Here is a 21,865-nt window from a genome sequence, read left to right as displayed (position 1 = left end):
TCAATAAAAAATAATTAAAAAAAATTAATAAAAAATATTAAAAAAAAATCAATAAAAGTAATTAAAAAAAATCAATAAAAAATAATTTAAAAAAATCAATAAATAATAAATAAATAAAAATCTGTACAAAAGCATTTGTTATTCCTTTCTCGACACCACTGTTCTCATCTTGAGTGTTATTTTCACAACGTTTAGGTCGATGTAATCTCCGACCTTCTTCACGTGTATCTTGTCGAACTCAGAAATGTTTTGGTCAACTTGAAAATTTGGACGGAATTTTGAATGGAACCCTTTATTTACTTTATTCATGGAGCTAGCATGCGCTTGATCTGTCAGCCATGACTGGATAGAGGTCCGAAGTAATTCGCATTTGTATTTGAGAGACTTATTTAAAAAAACTTAGTTTTTTGTAACTTGATTCGTCATCATTTGACTCCTATTTTGTCTCCAGCGTTTGACCTCTACCCCTTGCCTGAACTTTATATCACCCGTCCCTGGAAACAATTCTGTTTTGCAGATTAAGGTTATTATGACATGGACTAAATGACAACATTTCGTCGATGGGACAGAGGCTGAAGCTTAGATGACAATTCAAGACCTATCAGGTTGGTGACTCTCTTTTGAACCCTGTCCAGGAGTGAGAACCTAGTAGCAGATGCACCAGCCCAAATGTGACAACAGTACTCCATACATGGGTGAACGTTGGCCTTATAGTGGTCTACGAATAGGCCACACTCATGTCACTCACTCACTAAAAAGAGAAGAGGTGCCTATTTTCATGATGTACTTGATATACGGATGGGCTTTGTGGACTTTAAATGGGTCCGAAGAAAGCATTACTATGAGGATAGTCTAAGGTTTGTATTTAACAAAATTGAATTTTTGAAAGAGATTAAAATATACAAAGAAATATAACAAAAGATTCCACAACAAAGACCAAAGCTAACATTTAACATGAGTCGCCAACCTGATAGGTCCTGAATTGTCATCTAGGCTTCAGCCTCTGTTCCATTGACGAGATGTTGCATCCCTCTGCCTGTTCTACAAATACTTTAATGATGAATGCTCTGACGAACTGCAAACACTTGTACCTCCTCGATGTAACTATCCCTGACAAACCCGATGAGCAACTAAGTCCCACCCCTTTACAGTAGAGATCCCTAGGTGTAAGAAAACCTTTTACGCCAATAGTTTCTTCCCCAGAACTGCAAGTCTTTGGAACTCCCTTCCGGGATTCTGCTTTTCCAACTGTACTGATATGCAGAAGTTCAAGTGTAATGTGAACAAACATCTTTCTACTCGTCTCCCTTCATAATGCCCCTGCAAATTATGTCCCTGATAGTAGCCCCCTGCTTCAAAGTGGTACAGTGCCTTGTTTGGGGTGAAAATTGAATAAAAAAAAAAAAAAAAAATTAATGTTTCAACATTAAATGACCCAAAAGTGGTTGATATTCCGTAAAGCAAAACAAACAAACGAGTGGTCATCAAAAACTATTTTCATGAGAAAGACACAAGTTTTCTTCAAGGTTTTATTTGGCAAGAATGAACTTAAGAGAAAGAGAGTTATCTATATATTAATACGATAGCATATATGTTATTTTCTGTGTTACGCTTACATCTGGGTCATTTAATTGTTACGTACTTCCATTTCTTGTAATAAATAATTTCATCAAGAATTCTTCATAAGTTTTGGTTTTGGTTTCGATTATAGTTGAAGGAATTAAAGTTATATATATTCATAAGTTTTGGATTCGGTTTCAAGCTGATGAATATGGATAACTTTTTTATTTTTGAAATCGCAACTTTATAATATATAAAAATCGGTAGAACATTGACTCTATAATAATATATACAAAATCTGCAAGAATTAAAATATTTAAAATTAAATATTTTAAAATTAATATTTAAGCATATTTTACGTCCTGACTACGCCGGGTGTCCCTGCTGGCTTAGATAAATACTTTTGTAGTTTTAACAAAAATAGCTTCAATAATATCAGAGCGTCTCCATTTACACTGAACATCTACAGAATGCCAACATCAATATTTTACATATGAATAAGTCCCCTGTGGAATTTCCACAGGTCCAGCTAGTCTTAATTATTTTTTTTACTTTCTAATTCAACAAACTAACTGACGTGCATGGATAGACATCAAAGTAACATTTGTACATTATTGGCCGTGTCTCATTCACATGGTGTGATCTGAAATGGTTTTCTTCAACTTGAAAATGTGATGTCATCATTTAATTTTGTCTTCTCTTTGACCTGTTACCCCTGCCTGGGCACCCATCTTTCATTCAACGCTGGGAACAATTCTATTTTACAGATCTTCCTTTTTAATTTTTTTTTTTTTTTAAATTTTTTTTTACAATAGAGTCACCACTTATCTAGGCCCAAAGACCACTCAAGGATAAGAGTTAATGAGTACAAAGTGATCACTGAGACAACAGTATGGTGATCGTTAATGGTGAAAATAGGGTAGAATTTATTATGTAAGGAGACAAGTCAACAAGTACTTGTTTATATTGGACTTGAAGATAATTATTCACAGACAGTCAGCTGAGAAGCAGGCCAGCATAACACAATTTCATTGGTGGACAGTTCTAGGAAAAAAAAATATGAATAAACTTTTCATGCAGGAAAGACACAAGGAGATATTCGCTGAATTTTCTTCAAGATTATATTTAAAGAGAAGGGATTTAGGAGAGAGAGAGAGAGAGAGAGAGAGAGAGACTCATGTTATTTTAGCTAGTTATTTACTTCTTTAAACTTGAACTCAGATTAAAAGAAATTTTCTTTATTTTAAAGAATACATTGTTATGGTTTTCTATAAAAAATTATCAACAAATGCATTTTTTTATTTTATTTTCTCTCTTCTAGACAAACTGATATTTCAGAATCTGTCAATGCTGAAGTTTCAGCCACCGAGGTCACTAGCATGCCTAAATCAACCGAGGAGAAACTAAAGACAGAATCCCGTCTTAAAGCGGTCACTCTACACATCCACTTCAAAGCCATTCTGCAAGGTTTGACCATTGGTGCATCACTGCTGCCTTCTTTGCGAGCCCACCACAAGGTCAGTATTGAAATCCGTGATTTCTTGACTCATTTTTTTTCATACACTAGCAGAGTTACCTGGCATTGTCCGGGGAAGTAGTAATTTTTTTTTTTTATCAATAGCAATTGATTTCCGTATGATTTTATGCATACAGTAAATATTATAAAACGTAAAACAACTAATCTAGGTTAAAAAAAAAAAGCAAAAGTTAAATCTTACTTCAAGAACAAATACACAACTTTCAACCAAAGAGAGAGTGTCAGACATATGTTTGCAGTATGATGATTTATAGACGTAAAATTTGGCCAGAAAGGGTTGAGGACATGCATCTCATGATGGGAATTGATAGAATGATACGATTGATGTGTAATGTGAAACTTGTATACATACATATATTTATAAGTCTAATGATTGAAGTTCAATTCTGTAAATCAAAATATATACACATCCTTAAGGAAATAAACATAATTTTTCTCTATATATTCCTTGTTCCAAACAATAAATTCTTAACTTAAATACATGTGTATGTATTTTGATTTAAAGAATTTAACTTCAATCATTTAAATTATATGTTGCTCTATTGTTTAAATATTGAGCTTTACCTTTTTGGCTAGGATCATCCTGAAAGTATTACCTCAGTTTAATATCTTACAGGATAACTCACTTGATCTCTAATCTGTGACTTATTTAAAGTCAAGATTATAAAGCATAAAGTTACATAGGAACCTTATTACATTATCAAATCAATAAGGTCTACAAAAAGAAGAGTAAGAATGAAACCTGTTTAGGCCATCCCATTTTGAAGCAAAATGCTTTTCGTCAGAAGAGGAGAAAAAGCCAGCATTATACAAGTAAAGGTGAAAATACTTTGAAAACTTTCCATAAATTGAAAGATTTTTGAGATTAGAACTGGAAAGAAAACACAAAAAAATTATGTTGGGTGGTGTGATATGATCGGGATAACAGAGAGAAGGGACTAGCAGGAGCCTGGCGTTGCCCAGTCATAAAATATGCATAAATATCATATTTTAATTAATAAAGAAACTGAGACATGTGCATGCGAGTATTATGTTTTCTTTTTTCCTGATGAAAACTGATTTAAAAGTGTTCCACATGTCTGAATACACTATTTACATATTTTCAAGTCTGTTCGTTGAGTGTATAGGTTGAGAAGTGTCCTCTCACACACACACATTCTCACTTTTATAGATGTACATGCAGGCTGACCGGCATTGCCCGGTCGTAAAATACGCCTAATATTATATTCTTATTAGTGCAGAATTCTTCTTTATTATAAACAGAAATACTGTAGGTATTAAATGAAATGTTAAATTCTTTAAAAAATGAAAAAAAATTAAAAAAAACAAAATGAACAGAAACTGAGCTACATGTATGCGAGTATTATGTTTTTTTCTAAACAGGTCACTTCTTGTAATACTCGAGCTAAGATCGAAAGCAAAACCTAAAGGGTCAAGTACAATAAGCATTACACCAGCTTGTCATGACTTTGAAAGAGTGTTTTCAAAATAACTTATACTTAACATAATGAAGCTGTCATATTTCATGACCGCGCATCTGCAATCATGAAAGAGTTGAATACGGATAAAAATCTGGTGACTTCTCACATACCAATTTTTTAATTTTTACCCCTTAGCAGCACTTTTTTTTTTTTTTTTTATAAAAACGGATTAAATAATTTTCCCCATGTCTGAATATCCTATGTACCGAATTTCAAGTCAAGATTAAAAATGCATTGAGTATATAGGTTGAGAAGTGTCCTTACACACACATTCTCACTTTTATGGAATAGAAGATAGATTTTAAAATTTCACAAACTTAAAAAAAAACTACTTATATATGTACTTATATATATATATAAAAATTCATTATTTAGATAAGTATTATTAATTTATTTTTATTGCAGACTATTATCCTCATCTTTTTAGTTATTGTTGTTCACAACGTTTTGGCCAACTACGTGATGAGATGCCAAAAACGTGGTGAGACGACAACAACTATGGAAGGCAGTAATTGCTGAAGACGCAGTTAGAAGATTTGGCGTTCCTATCCCATCGTGGTTGCCGCCTGATGAAGGCCAGAAGAATAGTTGGCCGAAACGTCGTGAAACAACAACTAAAAAATGAGGATAATAGTCCGTAATAAAATAAATTACTTATGATGTTGTTTAGAAGTGAATAAATGCTCACATTTTATCTAATTTATTTATGTTTTTGTATGTGTGTGTGGGTGGGAGGGTAACCGTGAGTTTAGATGCTAAGTGTATTATTCAATTATTATTTATTTTTAATGTTTTTTTTTTTGTTTTGCTGACTAATTGGTAGATTTAAAAAAAAAATTATTTTTTGTATTTTTTTCCAAATATCCAACAGAAATAAAAATGAAACCAAACTAAAAAAAAATTATCTAAAATTTCCATTTTCAGACGAGTCCAATCACAGTGACTGGAATGACAGGGAAGAAAGCGAGATTTACTATCGATCTACCTGCTCACACGTTGAGCTTCAAGTCAAGGGTAAGTAACGGTACCATTCATTGACCTGTGCGGCTTTATTTACATCTGTTATCGATGAAGATGTTGTGTCTGTTGTTTGAAACCAGAAACATCGGAGAAAGTGATAAGAATAGACTTGAGAGAAAGAGGGATAAATGAATACCTGGTCAGAGATAGGTCAGTTTGGAAGTCAATTTCTAAAAGCTATCTAACATATACCAGCGTATAAAACTGATAAATTTGAATGAAAAAGATTGACAGTTATTTGATTTTATAACATCCCAGCAGTGTTGATCAAACACCACCTCCCATAAACAAACAAAACAATATATATATATATATATATATATATATATATATATATAACTACTTAATTTACTCACATAAAATTAATATACGAAAGTATAGATTTATGCGTAAACTTTAAGTATTTACTTCAAAAGTGCTCAATACGTAGGTAGAGCTAGTTAGTAATTTATAAAATATACATGGCGATTAAGCTACACTGAATATTCGGCGTTTCATCCACTCTAGGATTCGTCAGGCTTATGCGCGAATTCTGTGGTTGAATCCTAGAGTGGATGAAACGCCGAATATTTAGTGTAGCTTAATCATCATATATATTTTATAAATTACTATATATACTAGACTACCCATGACCCGTTGGGTCAGTATGTTATATTAGCTACGGAATTCATGTATGAGCGTGACACTTGTGACGTAAAGAAAATAGTATTTTTTGACATAACAGAAACATTTCTATGAAAGTATATTAAAATGAAAAAAGAATATAAATAGATTTCTATGAGTCGTTCTGTTTATTATAATTGATTATTTTTGAAAAAAATTTTTAGTTACTGAATTATAAGTGGTTGGCCATACTTATAGGTAAATGTGCACTGAACAGATGCCATAATACTTATTATAGTTAAATTCAAATTTTGATATGTCTGCTTTTAAAAAATTTTTTTTTTTTATATCGTTAATTTTTGTATTACGTTTAAGTTATTTTAAACCCCACTCTTCCCATGTTAAATAATAATTTTGAAATACTAGCGTTAATATTTCAGTGTCCCAATTATTCTTTTGTTTTGCTTTTAAATTATCCAAATAAACAATTGTTAATACTGTCTGCTTTTTTTTTTTTGTTAATATATATATATATATATATATATATATATATATATATACTAGCATTTCAGCCCGGCATTGCACGGGTGTTTGGAGGTGTACGAGGGGCGTGTAATAAGTAATGCCCTTGACCCATTTCCAGTTGTCTGATCTAGCTGAAATTTTGCATGTGCAATGATTTATATATCTACGGGTTATGTGGCAAATTACATTTCTGAACTAATTGTGGTTTCTGTTTTACAGGTGTTTGAACTGAGTCAGGTGTGAAATGGAGCCTGTTGAATGTCGAGCAGTGATCCGTTTTTTGTATTTGAAAGGACGCACACCACAGGAGACTTTTGATGAAATGAAAGAAACTTATGGTGATAATGCCTCATCATATGACCTTGTAAAACGCTGGCATTGTGAATTCAAACATGACCGGAAGTCTGTGGAAACAGCTCCCAGACCTGCCCCCCTCTTCTGCCATTGATGAGGCATCTGTCCGTCAAGTTGAGGCTGCCCTTTTGGAGAATCGGCGCATTACTATTCGTCAAATATCCCAAGATGTCAAGATTAGTACAGGGTTTGTGGAAACTATCATTCATGACCATTTGCATATGCATAAGGTGTCTGTCAGATGGATTCCCAGGTTGCTCACACCATTCCAGAAGCGAGAACGCATCGAGTGCTCGAGGATGAATTTGGAGATGTACCAAGAAGATGAGTCAAAGTTTTTCCAAAGACTGATTACACAGGATAAAACCTGGGTCCATCATTATATTCCAGTGAATGCAGTGGAAGCACTTGGACTCACCACCTCGAAAGAAGGCAAGGGTGCAGCCCTCCACTGGCAAGGTCATGCTCACAGTCTTCTGGGACCAGGATGGAGTAGTGATTACAGATTTGAAAGTGGGAAGTGGGTCAGAGTATTACTTATTGCACGCCCCTCGTATGCTGAGCAAAAAAAAAAAAGCGGTCAATTCTTTTAACTTTGACCTCTGTTATGACCCCTTAACATTTATTGTTTTGGGCTCAAATCAAGTTATCAAGTTAGATCCATGTCCAAGGAACCTATATCTACAATTTCAAGTGTTTAGACCCAAAATTGTTGGAGGAGTTTGGTAGAGTTCTCAACAGTCAAATCGTTGAACTTTGACCCCTTAACAGCCAAATTTCTGGCCGAAAACAGATCATAAAGATTTTCCCAAATCTCGGTACCCAGTATATCAAATTTCGAGTCTGTAGACTTAAAATTGACAGTTATTGCCTAGGGAAATGTAATGCCTACTAGACACTATCTTCGAGTGTCTAAGGTCTCTCTGTACAGGGGTTTGTCAGAACAATCTGGCATGAGGATACTTTTTCCAAAGAAGTAAACCCTGACCAAATATTCAAAATCACATAGTATTCGCAGCCCAAATGAGATCTCCTCACTACGGCTACCCCACAGCTTTTCCGAGGAATGGTGCACCTTCTCCAAGTGATATTACCTCAAGTAATAGCACAAAGCTGGATACTCCACCAGACTAGATAAATTCTTGTCCTGGAATCCAGTAAGACCATGAGACCAACATGCAAGATATACTACAACGTATAAAAATGGTTAATTGGGGAGAGGAAAATTATGTTCTCAATTTCTTTACTAACTCATTGCTTGAGAGATAAAGAACTTTACTGGAACATTCGAATATCTATGTATCTCATATAGAGTTCAAGTGTTAGCACAAGGTAGTGGGCCCCTTGATTTCTGAGAACTTCGACTGAAGTAAAATAAAACAAAAAAAAACACACATATATATATATGTGATGAAAATAATGGAAATAATATTCCAACGAGATAGCAATGAAAAAGGAACAAACTTGAAGAAAATAAGATAGCAGTACAAGATTTGAAAATATTTCAGAAAGAAAAAAAAAAAGTCATTGGAAATTCAAAAAATGTTATAGCGTTGTGAGGAGATTTAAATTTCATTTCAGTTATACATCTGAATCGTAACAGCCATATTTATTAAAAAAAAAAAAGAATATAAATTACATCATATCTCTTTTAAATACATTAATGGCTATATAACATAAAAAAAAAATCTTACTTTCTTCACAATTCCTCATCCTCCCTATAGTCCATCCCTCTGTGACTTTTGGTTATTCCCCAAGTTCAAGGAATGCCTTAGAGGCTGTCGTTATGTAATAATTGAGGAAATGAAAGAGGCTGTGATGAAGGTCATTGATATGCTCACACAAGAGGACTTCCATGGGTCCTTCCAGAAGTTGTTGGAATGGTACAAGTGCATTGCAGCCGGAGGAGATTACTTCAAAGGGGGCTAGAGTTTCAATGTGTGTACTACCAATAAAAGTTCCCAAACAAAAAAGTCTGGAAAATTATTGAAGGCACCGTGTGTGTGTGTGTGCGTGCACATATGTATGTGTGTGTGTGTGTGTGTATGTGTGTGTTTTGGACCATTTGGAACTTACCTGTTGGATTGGAAGTTTTTAATTCGATTGTGTTTGGATTTTACCATTCTTGGATTTTTTACCCTTCACCGGACTATCCATTCATATGAAATCTTTTTATCATTTTTCTTTTACCTCCTATCCCCTTACCTCACCCTTTTTTTAACCAATTAAGATCTGTGACTTACTTGTGGTTTCATTAAATACTTTTACATTTAAAATCCGATCCCGCATTTTGCTAATTCCTGCCCTCTGATGAGAAGGAGAGTATTTCTTCGAAACTCCGCGGATTAAGGACTATCCACTTATCTTGTGCTTCCTTTTTAAAATTAAATATGTTTTTAACTCTTTTTCAAGATGTTTTTTAACATGTTTTATTAATCATTTGTTCATATTATAAGCTCTATTTCCTTTTCGGTTTTATTGAGCTTTTACATCTGGTTGAGATTACTTTACTTGTAAATATTAACTCTTTAATATTTATAATATATTTTAAGTTTACCATTTTGATTACCTTGGTAAACTTATTGTAATTTTTATTTCTTATATATATATATATATAGAGAGAGAGAGAGGGTGTCCAAAAAGTCACTGAATGATTTTGAACTTAAAAAGGTTCTTTAATTTTGATGATATATTTCTGTAATATTAACACAATCTGAATAAGATATTCGGAATTAAAAAAAAAATAAATAAATGCAAAATTCAAATAATCTTCATTTATGAAAAATAATATCTTTTAAATATTGCCATTTTCAGCTTCACATATTTGTGCTCTTTCCAAAACATTATTCATGACAAATTGCAGAATCTCTGGATTGCAATTTAACTCCCTGATGTTTTCCTTCAGTTCTTGCAGGGTTTGGGGTTTGTTAATAAAGACTCTTTCTTTAAGATATCCTTACAAGAAATTCGGTCGAGAAATAAGAACATCGATTCAAAAAATTGAAAAATTACAAAAAAGGCTCAATAAGCAAAAACACTCTGTGCTATTCAACAATACTTGTCTGAATATATATATATATATATATATATATATATATATATATATATATATGCATTGAGTTTAATATTTGTTATAATTCGAAGTATAATTCATAAAAAATATATGCCTCAAGAGTATATTCTTTCTCATAATCTGAAGAACTATATATTTGTTTCAAAAGATTATATCAATACTATTATATAAAAGTCACTTTGTGTGTTTGTGAGTTCCTTCCTCATAGGTCCGAAATGACTAAGCCTGTCTTTTGGAAATTTCACACAAAGCTAATTTATATGTCTGGCAGTGTTCTTAGATATGTTTTGAACAGAAATGTATCCGATAAGTATTGAAAATTGAAAAAATCTGATTTTGAAAACAGCTATGGGAATATTTTTAGTTGCACCGACAAAAAGAGATAATGAAATTTCTGCAAATGATTTCTTCTTGAAAAAAAAAAGAAAAGATTTATTATAATATGGAGATATGGCTTTGTGGTAGAGCATTCAACTACAGATCGAATGATCCCTTGTTCAAGCCCGGGTGTACCTCACCATTTCATTTTAATTTTGTCTTATTAATGAGTTTAATTTATGATAAAAGAAGGTACCATTTTAAATGGCTGGAAATCATTTCTTTGTTCGCATATTTTAAAACTAAACATTAATCGGAAGTGACTTTTCCAGGGCATTCATCGTCAAACCCAAATATCAGCTGACATATTATAAACAAACACAGATGGAATTTGATGACTGACATTGTCATTTTAAAAATTTTTTATTTATTTATTTTTTTGCGAATTAGACCACCGGGCAAATTATTCCTCGTAATAATAATAATCAATAGAGGATTGGTTCTATGATAATACATACGCAATCTGCATAAATTAAAATATCATTTTTAAGCGTATTGTACAACCGGCTAATGCTGGGCTGTCAGCTAGATGTTTTCGGTTTTCTCACAGGTACGTAAATTGTACATATTTTTCTTTATTTTCTTTTTTTTCCTTTTTTTTTTTTTTTTTTTTAATGTATCGTGAATTCTGAACAAGAACTGATGCATGATGTAAAAGTGATATGTTTAGATCGAAATGTTAAGAGATTTCGGTTTAACAGGGAGAACCCTTCATGCCAGATCGTGACAAAGCTTTAGCTTCTCCTGTCTTATTGCATGGTATATGCGTTCAGGGATAGCAGTTAAAATATCCATAGTAGAACATTCTTAAATTCATACTGTTGATCAGAGAAGGTTAGCATTTATAACATGGTGGACTAGTACTGTCGGGTTGATTAAAGACTCAGAGTTTAGCTAGAGGTAGGGAGTACTGGGTCGGGTCTTCAGATTTTGGTGGAGACCCCCTCAGATCAAAATATGCACTAAACCTAGGTAAGAATCGAAAAAATTTTGAAAAAAAAATCAAAATTCATCTGTTGGCGCCATTTTTTAGATTTTTAGGCTCCGGGGGCCCAAAAACGCCCATTTACCCATCTTTGCAAAAGAAGGGATAAGAAATAGCAGTTGAAACTTAGGTATTTTCACTTCTTTTGACTTGGTCAATGAATTAGGATAGGAATGACACAATGTATAGCTAAATTGAGTTTTATTTTAGCATATAAAAGTCATTTTTTAGTACAAAATCGGGATTTTAGCACAATTTTCACGGTGATTTACACCCTAGATGTCATTCATTTTGCGGAAAGAAATACCCTTAATCGTCCAGTGTTCCAAATCTGGTAAATTTTACATAAGAATGTTTCTTACAAAGCTTCATACAAAAATTGTAAGTGTTATTTAACTAGTTTCCCAAGGGGCTTGGGGACTAGTACTAGTAGAATCGAATGATTGATAACATTGCAGTGTTATCTGAGAAAGGAGTTGTTTTGTTTATTTGGTCAGTTCAAAATGAGACTCTGAAATGTAGAGTCTCCTTGCTATGTTATTTTTATCATAATCATAGCACACAGTTGAAATCTCCTTCTCTTTGGGTCCATTCATATTTTTATTTGGGTCCATTTTGAATATCCTGACACAGTTATATTTCTAACCAAGCCGGTCTGTTTGATTATGTCTTGGAGCGGGAGGAGAAAGTTAAACATCTATCTCTTTACAGAGAAAGACGTTTTACTAAACTGGGATATTCGTGCTCCTCGATCCTCGATGCATTGCCTTTCATTCGTATGGTTCTTGATGAGACTCATCTCAGCAACCAACATGTCGAGATCGTGAGGATGTTACTGGATAGTGAATTGCTACTGAGTCAGTTGAACTGTCTTTCATTGTTCACGTACAAAGTCTCATTACCTCTCCTAAATCTTGTTGAGGTAGGAACGCAGGATGATCTGTGCAAAATTCTTCCAAAGTTGTTTGAGGATCTTTCAGTTGGAAAACTGGACACCTTGGAAGCGTACACTGTTCAATACAGACATATAGATATTGAGGAACCGACATCTGAGTTGGAGATAAAACTTTTGAAAGATATGTGTGTACATGCATCCAAAACGATCGAACTTCAATGTGGTAGAGAGTACGGATTTGGGCAGTATAATGACATTTGTGCCACGCAAATACACAAGTTGACCGTGGAAGAGCGAAAGACCTGGAGAGCAACAATGTTATGTGTGAACAAGAACTTGGAGTATTCGATCATCGTGCTATTGTTTCGAAATGTAGGAATAACAAGTTCAAAGCAAAATCCTTGAGAAACGATATGGTCTTGCACAGTGTGTCATTGGATGGTGCATCAAAACTTTCGACGGCAATAGCAAAACTTTTGAACAAAAGAGAAGACGAATGGAATGAAGAACAAAAGACTCTTCTCCGTCTAAAAGTTGAAGAGAAGATAAAGGAAGCGATGTACGCAAGCAATTACACTACTAAATTGCTCATAAATTGTAAAAGTTGGCGTGGTCCGTGTGTTAGTTCTGAAGAATTGATGTCGGTGCTAAAAGATCATTCAGAATTACAAGAGAAGATTGTCATGACTGAGTTAGCATATTACAGAGACACCCACAAATCATATGTAACTGCAAATCCTGAACTATTCAAACTCAACAAAATCACTCATGAAGAGCGGCTTATGAATCTTTGCGCACTCCTGGATGGTTGCCCGGTATCCACAAGAATTCCTCTGCCCACTAATGATGATGCCCTAAAAGCTATCACTTGCATTCCACGAGTTGCAGAGGAAATGGTTGAGTTACCTTTAATCCTGAATGTGAATCAGATGTGTGTGGTGTTGTGGACAGTAAAGGGGGTGCCAACATGGTTTCTGGGGTACTGTACTAAAATCCTAGACAACCAGAAATACGAAATTGAACATTTGGAGCGTGTTTATGAAAGGAAGAACTTAAAATGGAGGTACCCAAACCCAGATGATAAGCAAACTATCGATGCAGATCAAATTGTCGAATGCAAAATCAACGGAGACTGGGATGTTCTTTCGGACCGAAACATGCAATTCACACTGCACAACCACAAAGAGATTGCAGCCAAGTTTGATGGATTATTGTAGTGCTTGTAGTGTATATCTGAGTCACTTTTGTTAAGTCTGTTAAGCACTTGGAAATCATAAAAGGACGGGATTATGTCGATTTCGGCCTATTTTCAGCAATTTTAGGTCCAATTTGGCCAAATTCACCCCAAAAATTGCCCTTAAAGACCCCAAGACCTGTCAATAATCATGGTTCTCTGCCTTATATGTGTGTCTGAAGTCATTCATATCCATTGGGAATGAACAAGGATCGATTAAGTGACTGAGAACAGGATTTTGGCAATTTCGTTCTATTTTTGGCAATTTTGGGTCAAAATTTGGTCTATTTCTCTTCAAAATGGCCCAAAAAGATCTGAGACCTGTATATAATCGTACTCCAATGTCTATTTTAGGTATCTACAGCAATATATACCTTTGTAAAGGTGGACGAGGATAATTTATGTGACCCAAGATGGTTTTTGTGATTTTTGCCTGTTTTTCGACCAATTTATGGCCAATTTTGGCCATTTTTTTGACCGAAATTGACCAAGAATACCACAAAACCTGTTTAAATACATGACCCTGTGTCATTTGAAACTATTTATATCCATTAATGGGCATTGGAGATACACAAGAAGCAAAATTATGCCTTGAAATCACTCATATTGACATTTCGGACACATATTTCTTGAAAAACCAGCCCCAGATCTAAAAAATGCCGCCAACAGATGAAAAAATTTTTTTTTTCAAATTTTTTTTCGATTTTGACCTAGATACACCTTATATTTTGATTTGAGGGGGTCCCCACCAGATTTTGAAGATGTGACCTTTTTTCGACCTAGTACTCCCTACCTCTAGTTTAGCGAAGAGGGATACGATACTGATGGGATAATCACTGAGCAAGTCGGTTCTTTCACCAGAATTCTTGAATGCTGGTACAACGTAGGCAATTTTCCAGTGTTTGTATTTGAATAATTCTGTTATGTTTTTAATTAATAAGCTTCTATGTAAATTAGCTGGGTTTAAATCTTGGTTGTATCTTTTTTTTCCCTAACTGTAATTGGGATACACTGCATTTACAAGATGATAAACTAGTGCTTGGTTGATTAATAACTTTAGACTCCTCCCCAACTCAGCTAAAGGGGACAATAAATGAGTGGATCAGTTCTTTTGCCAGAATTCTTGAATACTAGTACCACGTAGTCAGAATTTGAATGTATGTATATTTTATTGTATTGCATGTTTTTAATTGTGCATTTTTTGTTTTATCTTTAATTATTTTAAACAGATCAGTACGTTGGAAGCTTCGATCCCGTCATCTGCCAGTATTGATCTCCCTCCCATCCATGTGTATGCTGACTACCGCCATCACAAAGCCACATCAAGCATGTCGGAAAACCTGACGGACGGACTGGTTCTAAAAGAAGGCGGCTATTTGAATGCTGTTGCTGAAGTAGGAATGTTAGAACACAGCCTCACCACGGACCTCTTGAATCATGTTGTGTTTGTGCAAAAAGTTTTTATGAAGGTAAGAAAAAAAAAAACAACTTTTAAAAACGCCATTTTGTTCATTTATTATATGTCCTATGAAAGAGATATATTCATTTGAAGTTATAGCACGATCAGCCAATCACTGGTTTGTGACCGACACACATATTAAACTAAATGTCTTAGAAACGGTTCCATGATGATGTGAAGATGGGCCAGTCATTAGGATCTGATTATCAAGAGGAAAAGCATACCCGAGATGTTGGATGCGGGTGTGTGGCTCCTTTATTCTCTCAAGAAGACATCTTCACCCTGGTGGCATTCTGGTTGAAATCTTCTTTCTTCGTCCTCTGGACCGCTTCGTTGTTTAATGGAAACATTTATGGCAGACACAAGAAAACACACAACGCGACAATCGTAATATATATGAAATATAATTAACTATTTTATTTTATATTATGTATACAATATATATATTACAAAACTTTTACAATTTACATATCCTACAATTGATTGTTCACCATTACTTAAACTAACTTCCCTTAACTAGTGTTGAGGGGGAGGGGGTGCCCCCTCGTTTACGGAGAGACAAAAATATGCGTGCTCACCTCATGACAGTCCAGACAAAAGAGGTCGATAAAGGAAAGGGAATTATGGGGCTGCACTTTTGTGTATCCTTCCGCATACAGCCAAATTACCACCTGGCCATGCAGGGGGAGGGTGCATAAGCAACTACCAACCATGATATAGTGCCACAAAGTAACCGAGTTGTCTTGGCTACAGTATTCAAATGATAATCTTGTAAGTCGCCTTACTGGACGATTGTTTGTAGTTAGAGACTGTATATCCTTAAGCATCAAGATTTCACCCTATGTTTTGATATCTCTGCCAAGCAGCTCTACCAGTTAGCCATTATGGCTTGAATAACCAATCATTCTTATAAGAAGGAACTCAGATATACACATATTCATTACATCAGTTTATTATTTATTAGTAAGAGACGCCTGACATTGCCAGTTGTAAAATACACTTAAATATATTTTAATTCATCAAAATTTTGTTTTATTATTACAAAGTCAATTCTCTATTGAATATTGTACTTAATACATAGCACTGATTTCTAAAGTAAAAAAAAAAAATGCTTCAGCATAGCACCGATTTCTAAAGTAAAAAAAAGTAAAAAAAAAAATTTTTTTGAAAAGTATTTTTTTACTTTTCACATACATAAAGTAAAAAAAAGTAAAAAAAAAAATTTTTTGAAAAGTATTTTTTTACTTTTCACATACATAAAGTAAAAAAAAGTAAAAAAAAAAAAATGACTTCAGCATCATCAACTAGAACCGAAACCAAAACATTTAGCACACCAGCCACATTCGCTACCGTTTGAGTTAACCCAACAGATAGATAGAAAAGTTAAAAAAGTACACTACTTTTAGCTTTGATTAGTTTACGTATGCACAAACTAATAGAAATTTGGGCAAGTTGAAATGAACATTTTGCATTTCAACTTACCGATATATTTCTGTACGCGTTATTTATCCATCCATCCAAACAAAGATTTTACTCGTTATAAATAATCCTTGGTGTATGAATACGATTTTCTGTTAACTTCAGCAATATGTGATCAGTAGTTTAAGAGTTTATTGGTTAAATATTTACATACAAACACACACACATACATACATACATCTCCTGTTTTATTCATATAGACCTGGTATTGTTTGGATTGAATAGGGAACACTTTGCCTAGAACAACATATTACCTTTTTTATTATTTTTTACATTCTATAATATTCAATGTCAATGCGAAGATAATGTTTAGCTTCAAATATAATAATGCTTACATTTTTTACTGTGGAAGAAAAATTACAAAAACATTTGCAATATGAGTAAAGTAAAAAAAAAAATTAATCGGATATGAAAAAATTATTAATTGGATATGAAAAAATTATTAATCAGATATGAAAAAATTATTGTATATGAAAAAATGATTAATTGTATATGAAAAAATGATTAATTGTATATGAAAAAATGATTAATTGTATATGAAAAAAATTATTAATCGTATATAAAACAATTATTAATTGTATATGGAAAAATTTATTAACCGGATATGAAAAAAAATTATTAATTGGATATGAAAAAATTATTAATTGTATATAAAAAAATTATTAATCGTATATAAAAAATTATTTTTAAAAGCTGCAAAGAATTTATACAACATTAAAAAGTTATGATAGTTTTTTTATTTGTTTGTTTATACGCAAATAGAAACACGTGATTGGTTTGAAAAAAGGAATAGGCAGAATACTCATTACTCTGTGTTTGTTTTAGTTTGAATTTGACTGCATTCATTTGGTAGCCTCGTCTCAAACTAAATACAGTTAAAGCAGAAATTCTTGGCACCCTTTCAATTTTTATGTTTTTTGGAGAAAAAAAATTTTTTTCATTAATTATTTTTATTAAAGTGTTGATGAACATTTATATCGACCATCTACAGATCTCCTGAAACACTTTTAGTTTATTATAAAATATTTAAAATAAATATTATTAGATAAATACTTTTGCAGTTTTAACAAAAGAGCTACAATAATATCAGAGCATCTCCATTTATGCTGAATATCTACAGAATGCCAACATCAATATATTACATATGAGTCATCTGTGGAATTTCCACAGGTCCTGCTAGTTCTTTAGAATTTCATTTTGCTTTATATTTGTCTTTGATAAAAGAAAAATTATGTAATTTCTGATCGGGGGAAAAAATGTTTTTATTTAATTATTCAGGAAGTGAATGAATTAGTTCAGAAAGTATCCGGTTCTGATCAACCGATCCGAATATGGACGACTGATGAAGGAAAAACCGTCAGCAAAATCCGAGAACCTCTGCTTTATTCTCTTTTGTTCCGACTTAAGGTAGGTTTCCGTCGTTTCTTAAGAATTGCTTGATTTTTCTCTCGTGTTGTATTAATAGTAACATCTGACCTGAAGAATAGCAGTTGCATAAAAGAATGTGTAGATCGTGCATACACACAAATTCCAGATTAGCAGAGAACAAAGAAAGAATAACCGCGTCACAATTTTTTTTTTTTTTTTTACATGGGGGTCACCACCTATTAAGGCCCAGAGGCCACTCAGGGATAAGGGTTATTGCATGTACAGTAATCAATGAGATAGTATTGTAATAATCATTATTGGAGATTTGATAGTGTCATTACTTAAGAGGGCAGTTTGTCAGGAAATTGTTTATGTTGGATTTAAAGACATCCAAGTTGTAGTAAGGTGGGAAACAGGCAAACGGAAGAGAGTTCCACAATCGTGCACTTCTGAGAAAGAAGCTCTGCTCATGGAATCTACGTTTGGATTTAGGCACAGATAAAGAGTGGGGAAAATTATTGACAGTAGTTTCAGCCAGACGGGTGTTTCTTGTGAAAGATTGGCAAGGGGGAACGAGAGATTGAAACTCAGACGAGCACTTGCCATGGAAATAACGATAAAACAAAGACAGGCTCGCAACGTCTCTTCTGTGGGAGAGAGGCTGCAGGGAAGAGAAAAGGGCATCCCCCACCAAACCACAAAGTCTGTTTATTTAAAATCGACTTTTGGTAAATGACATTTAATAGTCGCATGCCTGCTGCTGCTCTAGTTAATTTGTCAGTTTCAATATGGCAACAATTCTCCATCTTGGGACATATTTGACTCATATGCAGGTAGAGGATTGCGTTGGGAGTCTGATACCTTCTGGGACAGTAGAATGATCCAACCATTTTTCCAGCAACTTTGGCAACAGATTTGATATGTGTTCCATTTCAAATCAGGAGTGAAGATCCATCCCAGAAGCTTGTAAAAGCAGAGTGTTTCCTCAAGTTAAGAACCATTCATTTCAATTAAGAGCCATATGTGTATCAGAGCATTGGTGGTGAAAAGGTAGAAGCTTGGTTTTGGATGAATTAACCTTTTTTTCTTTTTCCCCATTGCACCACATGTTCAAGATCAGAAGAGAGAAAATCAGATCTTGGTTATTGACGATCTTTGAAGTGTTGCCATAGTTTTTCATTATTATTATTTATATTTATTAATATGAATCGTTTTTTGAGGATTTGTTGCATAGTTTCTGGTGAAAGTGAAGTGTGTGTGTAGGTTGTTTGTTTCTTAGATGCAGGGTTGACAATGTCTGATAGTTGCTTTTCTCTCAGCTAGGTTGCTGGACTCTTTATGGAAGAAGAATGACAAAAATAATGTTTTTAATTTTTCGTATATATTTTCTTATAAAACGTGTAACTGTGACTAATTTTGGACGAACACAAAAGATGTAAAGGCTTTTAACAGTTGACCGTCTGAAAAAACGCTATTTCAGACGTAAGCTTCACATTCTTACAAAAATAGTATTTCAAACTTAAGGTTGACAAATGAACAAAAAAATACTATTTCGAACTTAAGCTTGACAAATGAACAAAAATTACCATTTCAAACTTAAGCTTGACAAATGAACAAAAAATACCATTTCAAACTTAAGCTTGACAAAAGAACAAAAAAAAAATACCATTTCAAACTTAAGCTTGACAAACAAACAAAAAATAGCATGTAAGTATGAAAGACACAAATAATGCCATTTTAAACTTAAACTTTTAAAACTTGACAAAGGGGGAAAAAGTGCTGTTTTAGACTTTACCAAGATATATTTATTTTTTTCAGGGAATCCAAATCACAGCCACGACTCCCACCTCAAATGCAGTACGATTAGAAACTGGATCCATCGACTTGGAAGTTTCCAACCGAGTCCAATTGGCATCAACAGAAACCACTGTTGATTATTGTAAGTATTTCTAACTTTATTGTTCACGAGATCTTGATTTTGTGAAAGTTCGTAGTGTTGGCTCTGTGCTAGGCACAATGTCCTTGGACGTATGGGACTTTGCTTCGTTATGTTTTGGCCTCCATATTTTGAGATATGCAAAGTATAGTAAACTTTTCCTTGACGGCTTGTCTCACACTAGTCGGCGAAAATATATTTTTCTTGTAGACTTTGTTGTGCTTTAAAAGAATCTGTTAACCATTTCCATTCCAAATCATTATCCCCTCCTTCCACCTACTTAATACTAAAGATTTCCGACAAAAATCAACCCCAACCTTAAACCCTAATTCATGCTAGTAGACCAAAAGATATTTTTCTTGTAGATTTTGGTTATACTATAGATTTCTGGCAAAAATCAACCCTAACCTTAAACCCAACTTCAACTGAGAAAATAAATCACAAAATGATTCGCTTAGATTATTTCTTTTTGTCGCTTTATTCCTCTTTGCTCGAATAATCTACAACAAGGACTGGAGGATCCACATGCTGCTGTTAACTTTGGGGGGGGGGGTAGAGATCCGCAGCCTGAACAAAAATCGGTGAAAACTTCCCACCTTGACTTGGTCTTTGATAAATAAATATCTAACCAACATTGGGCATGTGTAGAATGTCTTTAATAAGATGTAAGTAACCATTCCAAATGATTCTGCAATTAAACATAATCCATTGGAAAAACATTAATATCTCCGGAACAATCAATTTGCAATGGAAAAGATATACAAAAGTGTGTTGTATGTGCCCTAAGGATTTCATAAAGCATGTGAGTATCTTTTGCTGTGAAACGGGCCTTAAAGAAAAAAAAATACCCAAAGTATTTTGTTTGTGGATTACCGTAAGAAAGCAACAAAACTAGAATACAAAATATTATTTGTTGACCAGAATTCAATGAAAAAAAACCCCAAAAAACAGAAAAATCTTTATGATGTACCATATAAATTGATCAAGTTGTTCTTTTCACAAAATGGGGGGGGGTATAATGACACCAATGATTTCGACGATCGTTTTTATAACCTCAAATTATAATAACTAACCAATGAAAAGCTTCCAAAGTTACTATGAAAATTGTTTAATTTTGGATTCAATCAGTTTGCCGTCGTGTCCGTCACGAACCTGCATTTGATTCTTTGCCGCCATCTTTGTTACTGGGAATTACTTAACACTCAGGATTGGAACTGCACTGATTCTTCACTGCCATCTTTGTTCGACATAATGTCTCAACACATAGAAAATCATTTTCATAAAATTTTTATTAATTAGTAGTAATTCATAGGCATTACAGAGTTGATTTTGATCTCTATATCTGTCTTAATAGTTCAAATTGAGTTGTCTCTCTTTATTCATTAAATATGGCAGGCCAAGACACACTATCTTTGTTTCATCATAAAATTTGATTTTCTTAATAAAAAAAAAACAAAAACTATTTGATCTATAACATGGCCGTTACGTTTTAACTGTGTTGTTACAGTTCAAACCTTTCAGACCTGTATGCCATCTAGCACCATCACAAAGTAACAAACAAATAAAAAAGGGCAGATATAAAAACCGATTCAACACCTTTTTTAAGTGCAAATAAATGCATTTATTCATGGTTCTTCCAAAACAACGCATTTCATTACATTTCCCAAGCGTTTTTGCACACACGTGCTTTTTAAAAATCTCTGTTGCTGCTGATTCATGCTGGCGCTAGCCAGTGCATTCTCGCCCTCGTATATGCACGCCCATCTTCTCCAGCACGCAACTTGATTCTCTCGTTGACCACGTGGTGTATTTTTCTCTCCTTTTCTTGTGACACAAGCTCATGCACACTTACTAATTTACATACATGCTTTAACGGCTGCTGCTGCTAATATTTTCGCTAGTCGGCTATCCTTCAGCTGCTGCTGATTCTCTCACGTGTGTAGCAATTTACAAACTATTTACTATGAGCGGATTAATG

The 21,865-nt window shown here is 33.7% G+C and overlaps 1 protein-coding gene across 1 annotated transcript in view; it reads left to right on the top strand.

The window, feature by feature from the left end:
* The window catches only part of LOC145259303 (bridge-like lipid transfer protein family member 1), a 454,810-nt gene that overhangs the window by 170,651 nt on the left and 262,294 nt on the right, over positions 1-21,865 (top strand). Inside the window, 5 exon segments of the mRNA XM_080117188.1 lie at positions 2,882-3,077; positions 5,503-5,592; positions 14,875-15,114; positions 17,862-17,990; positions 19,770-19,890. Of these exon segments, the coding sequence (XP_079973314.1) occupies positions 2,882-3,077; positions 5,503-5,592; positions 14,875-15,114; positions 17,862-17,990; positions 19,770-19,890 (776 nt within the window).

Source organism: Euprymna scolopes, chromosome 34 (genome assembly GCF_053919585.1).
Source record: "Euprymna scolopes isolate OS-2025 chromosome 34, ASM5391958v1, whole genome shotgun sequence".
In the NCBI taxonomy this organism is placed as follows: domain Eukaryota; kingdom Metazoa; phylum Mollusca; class Cephalopoda; order Sepiida; family Sepiolidae; genus Euprymna; species Euprymna scolopes.
The sequence above is the reverse complement of the archived record's forward strand: the minus strand, read 5'-3'. Positions and strand labels throughout refer to the sequence as shown.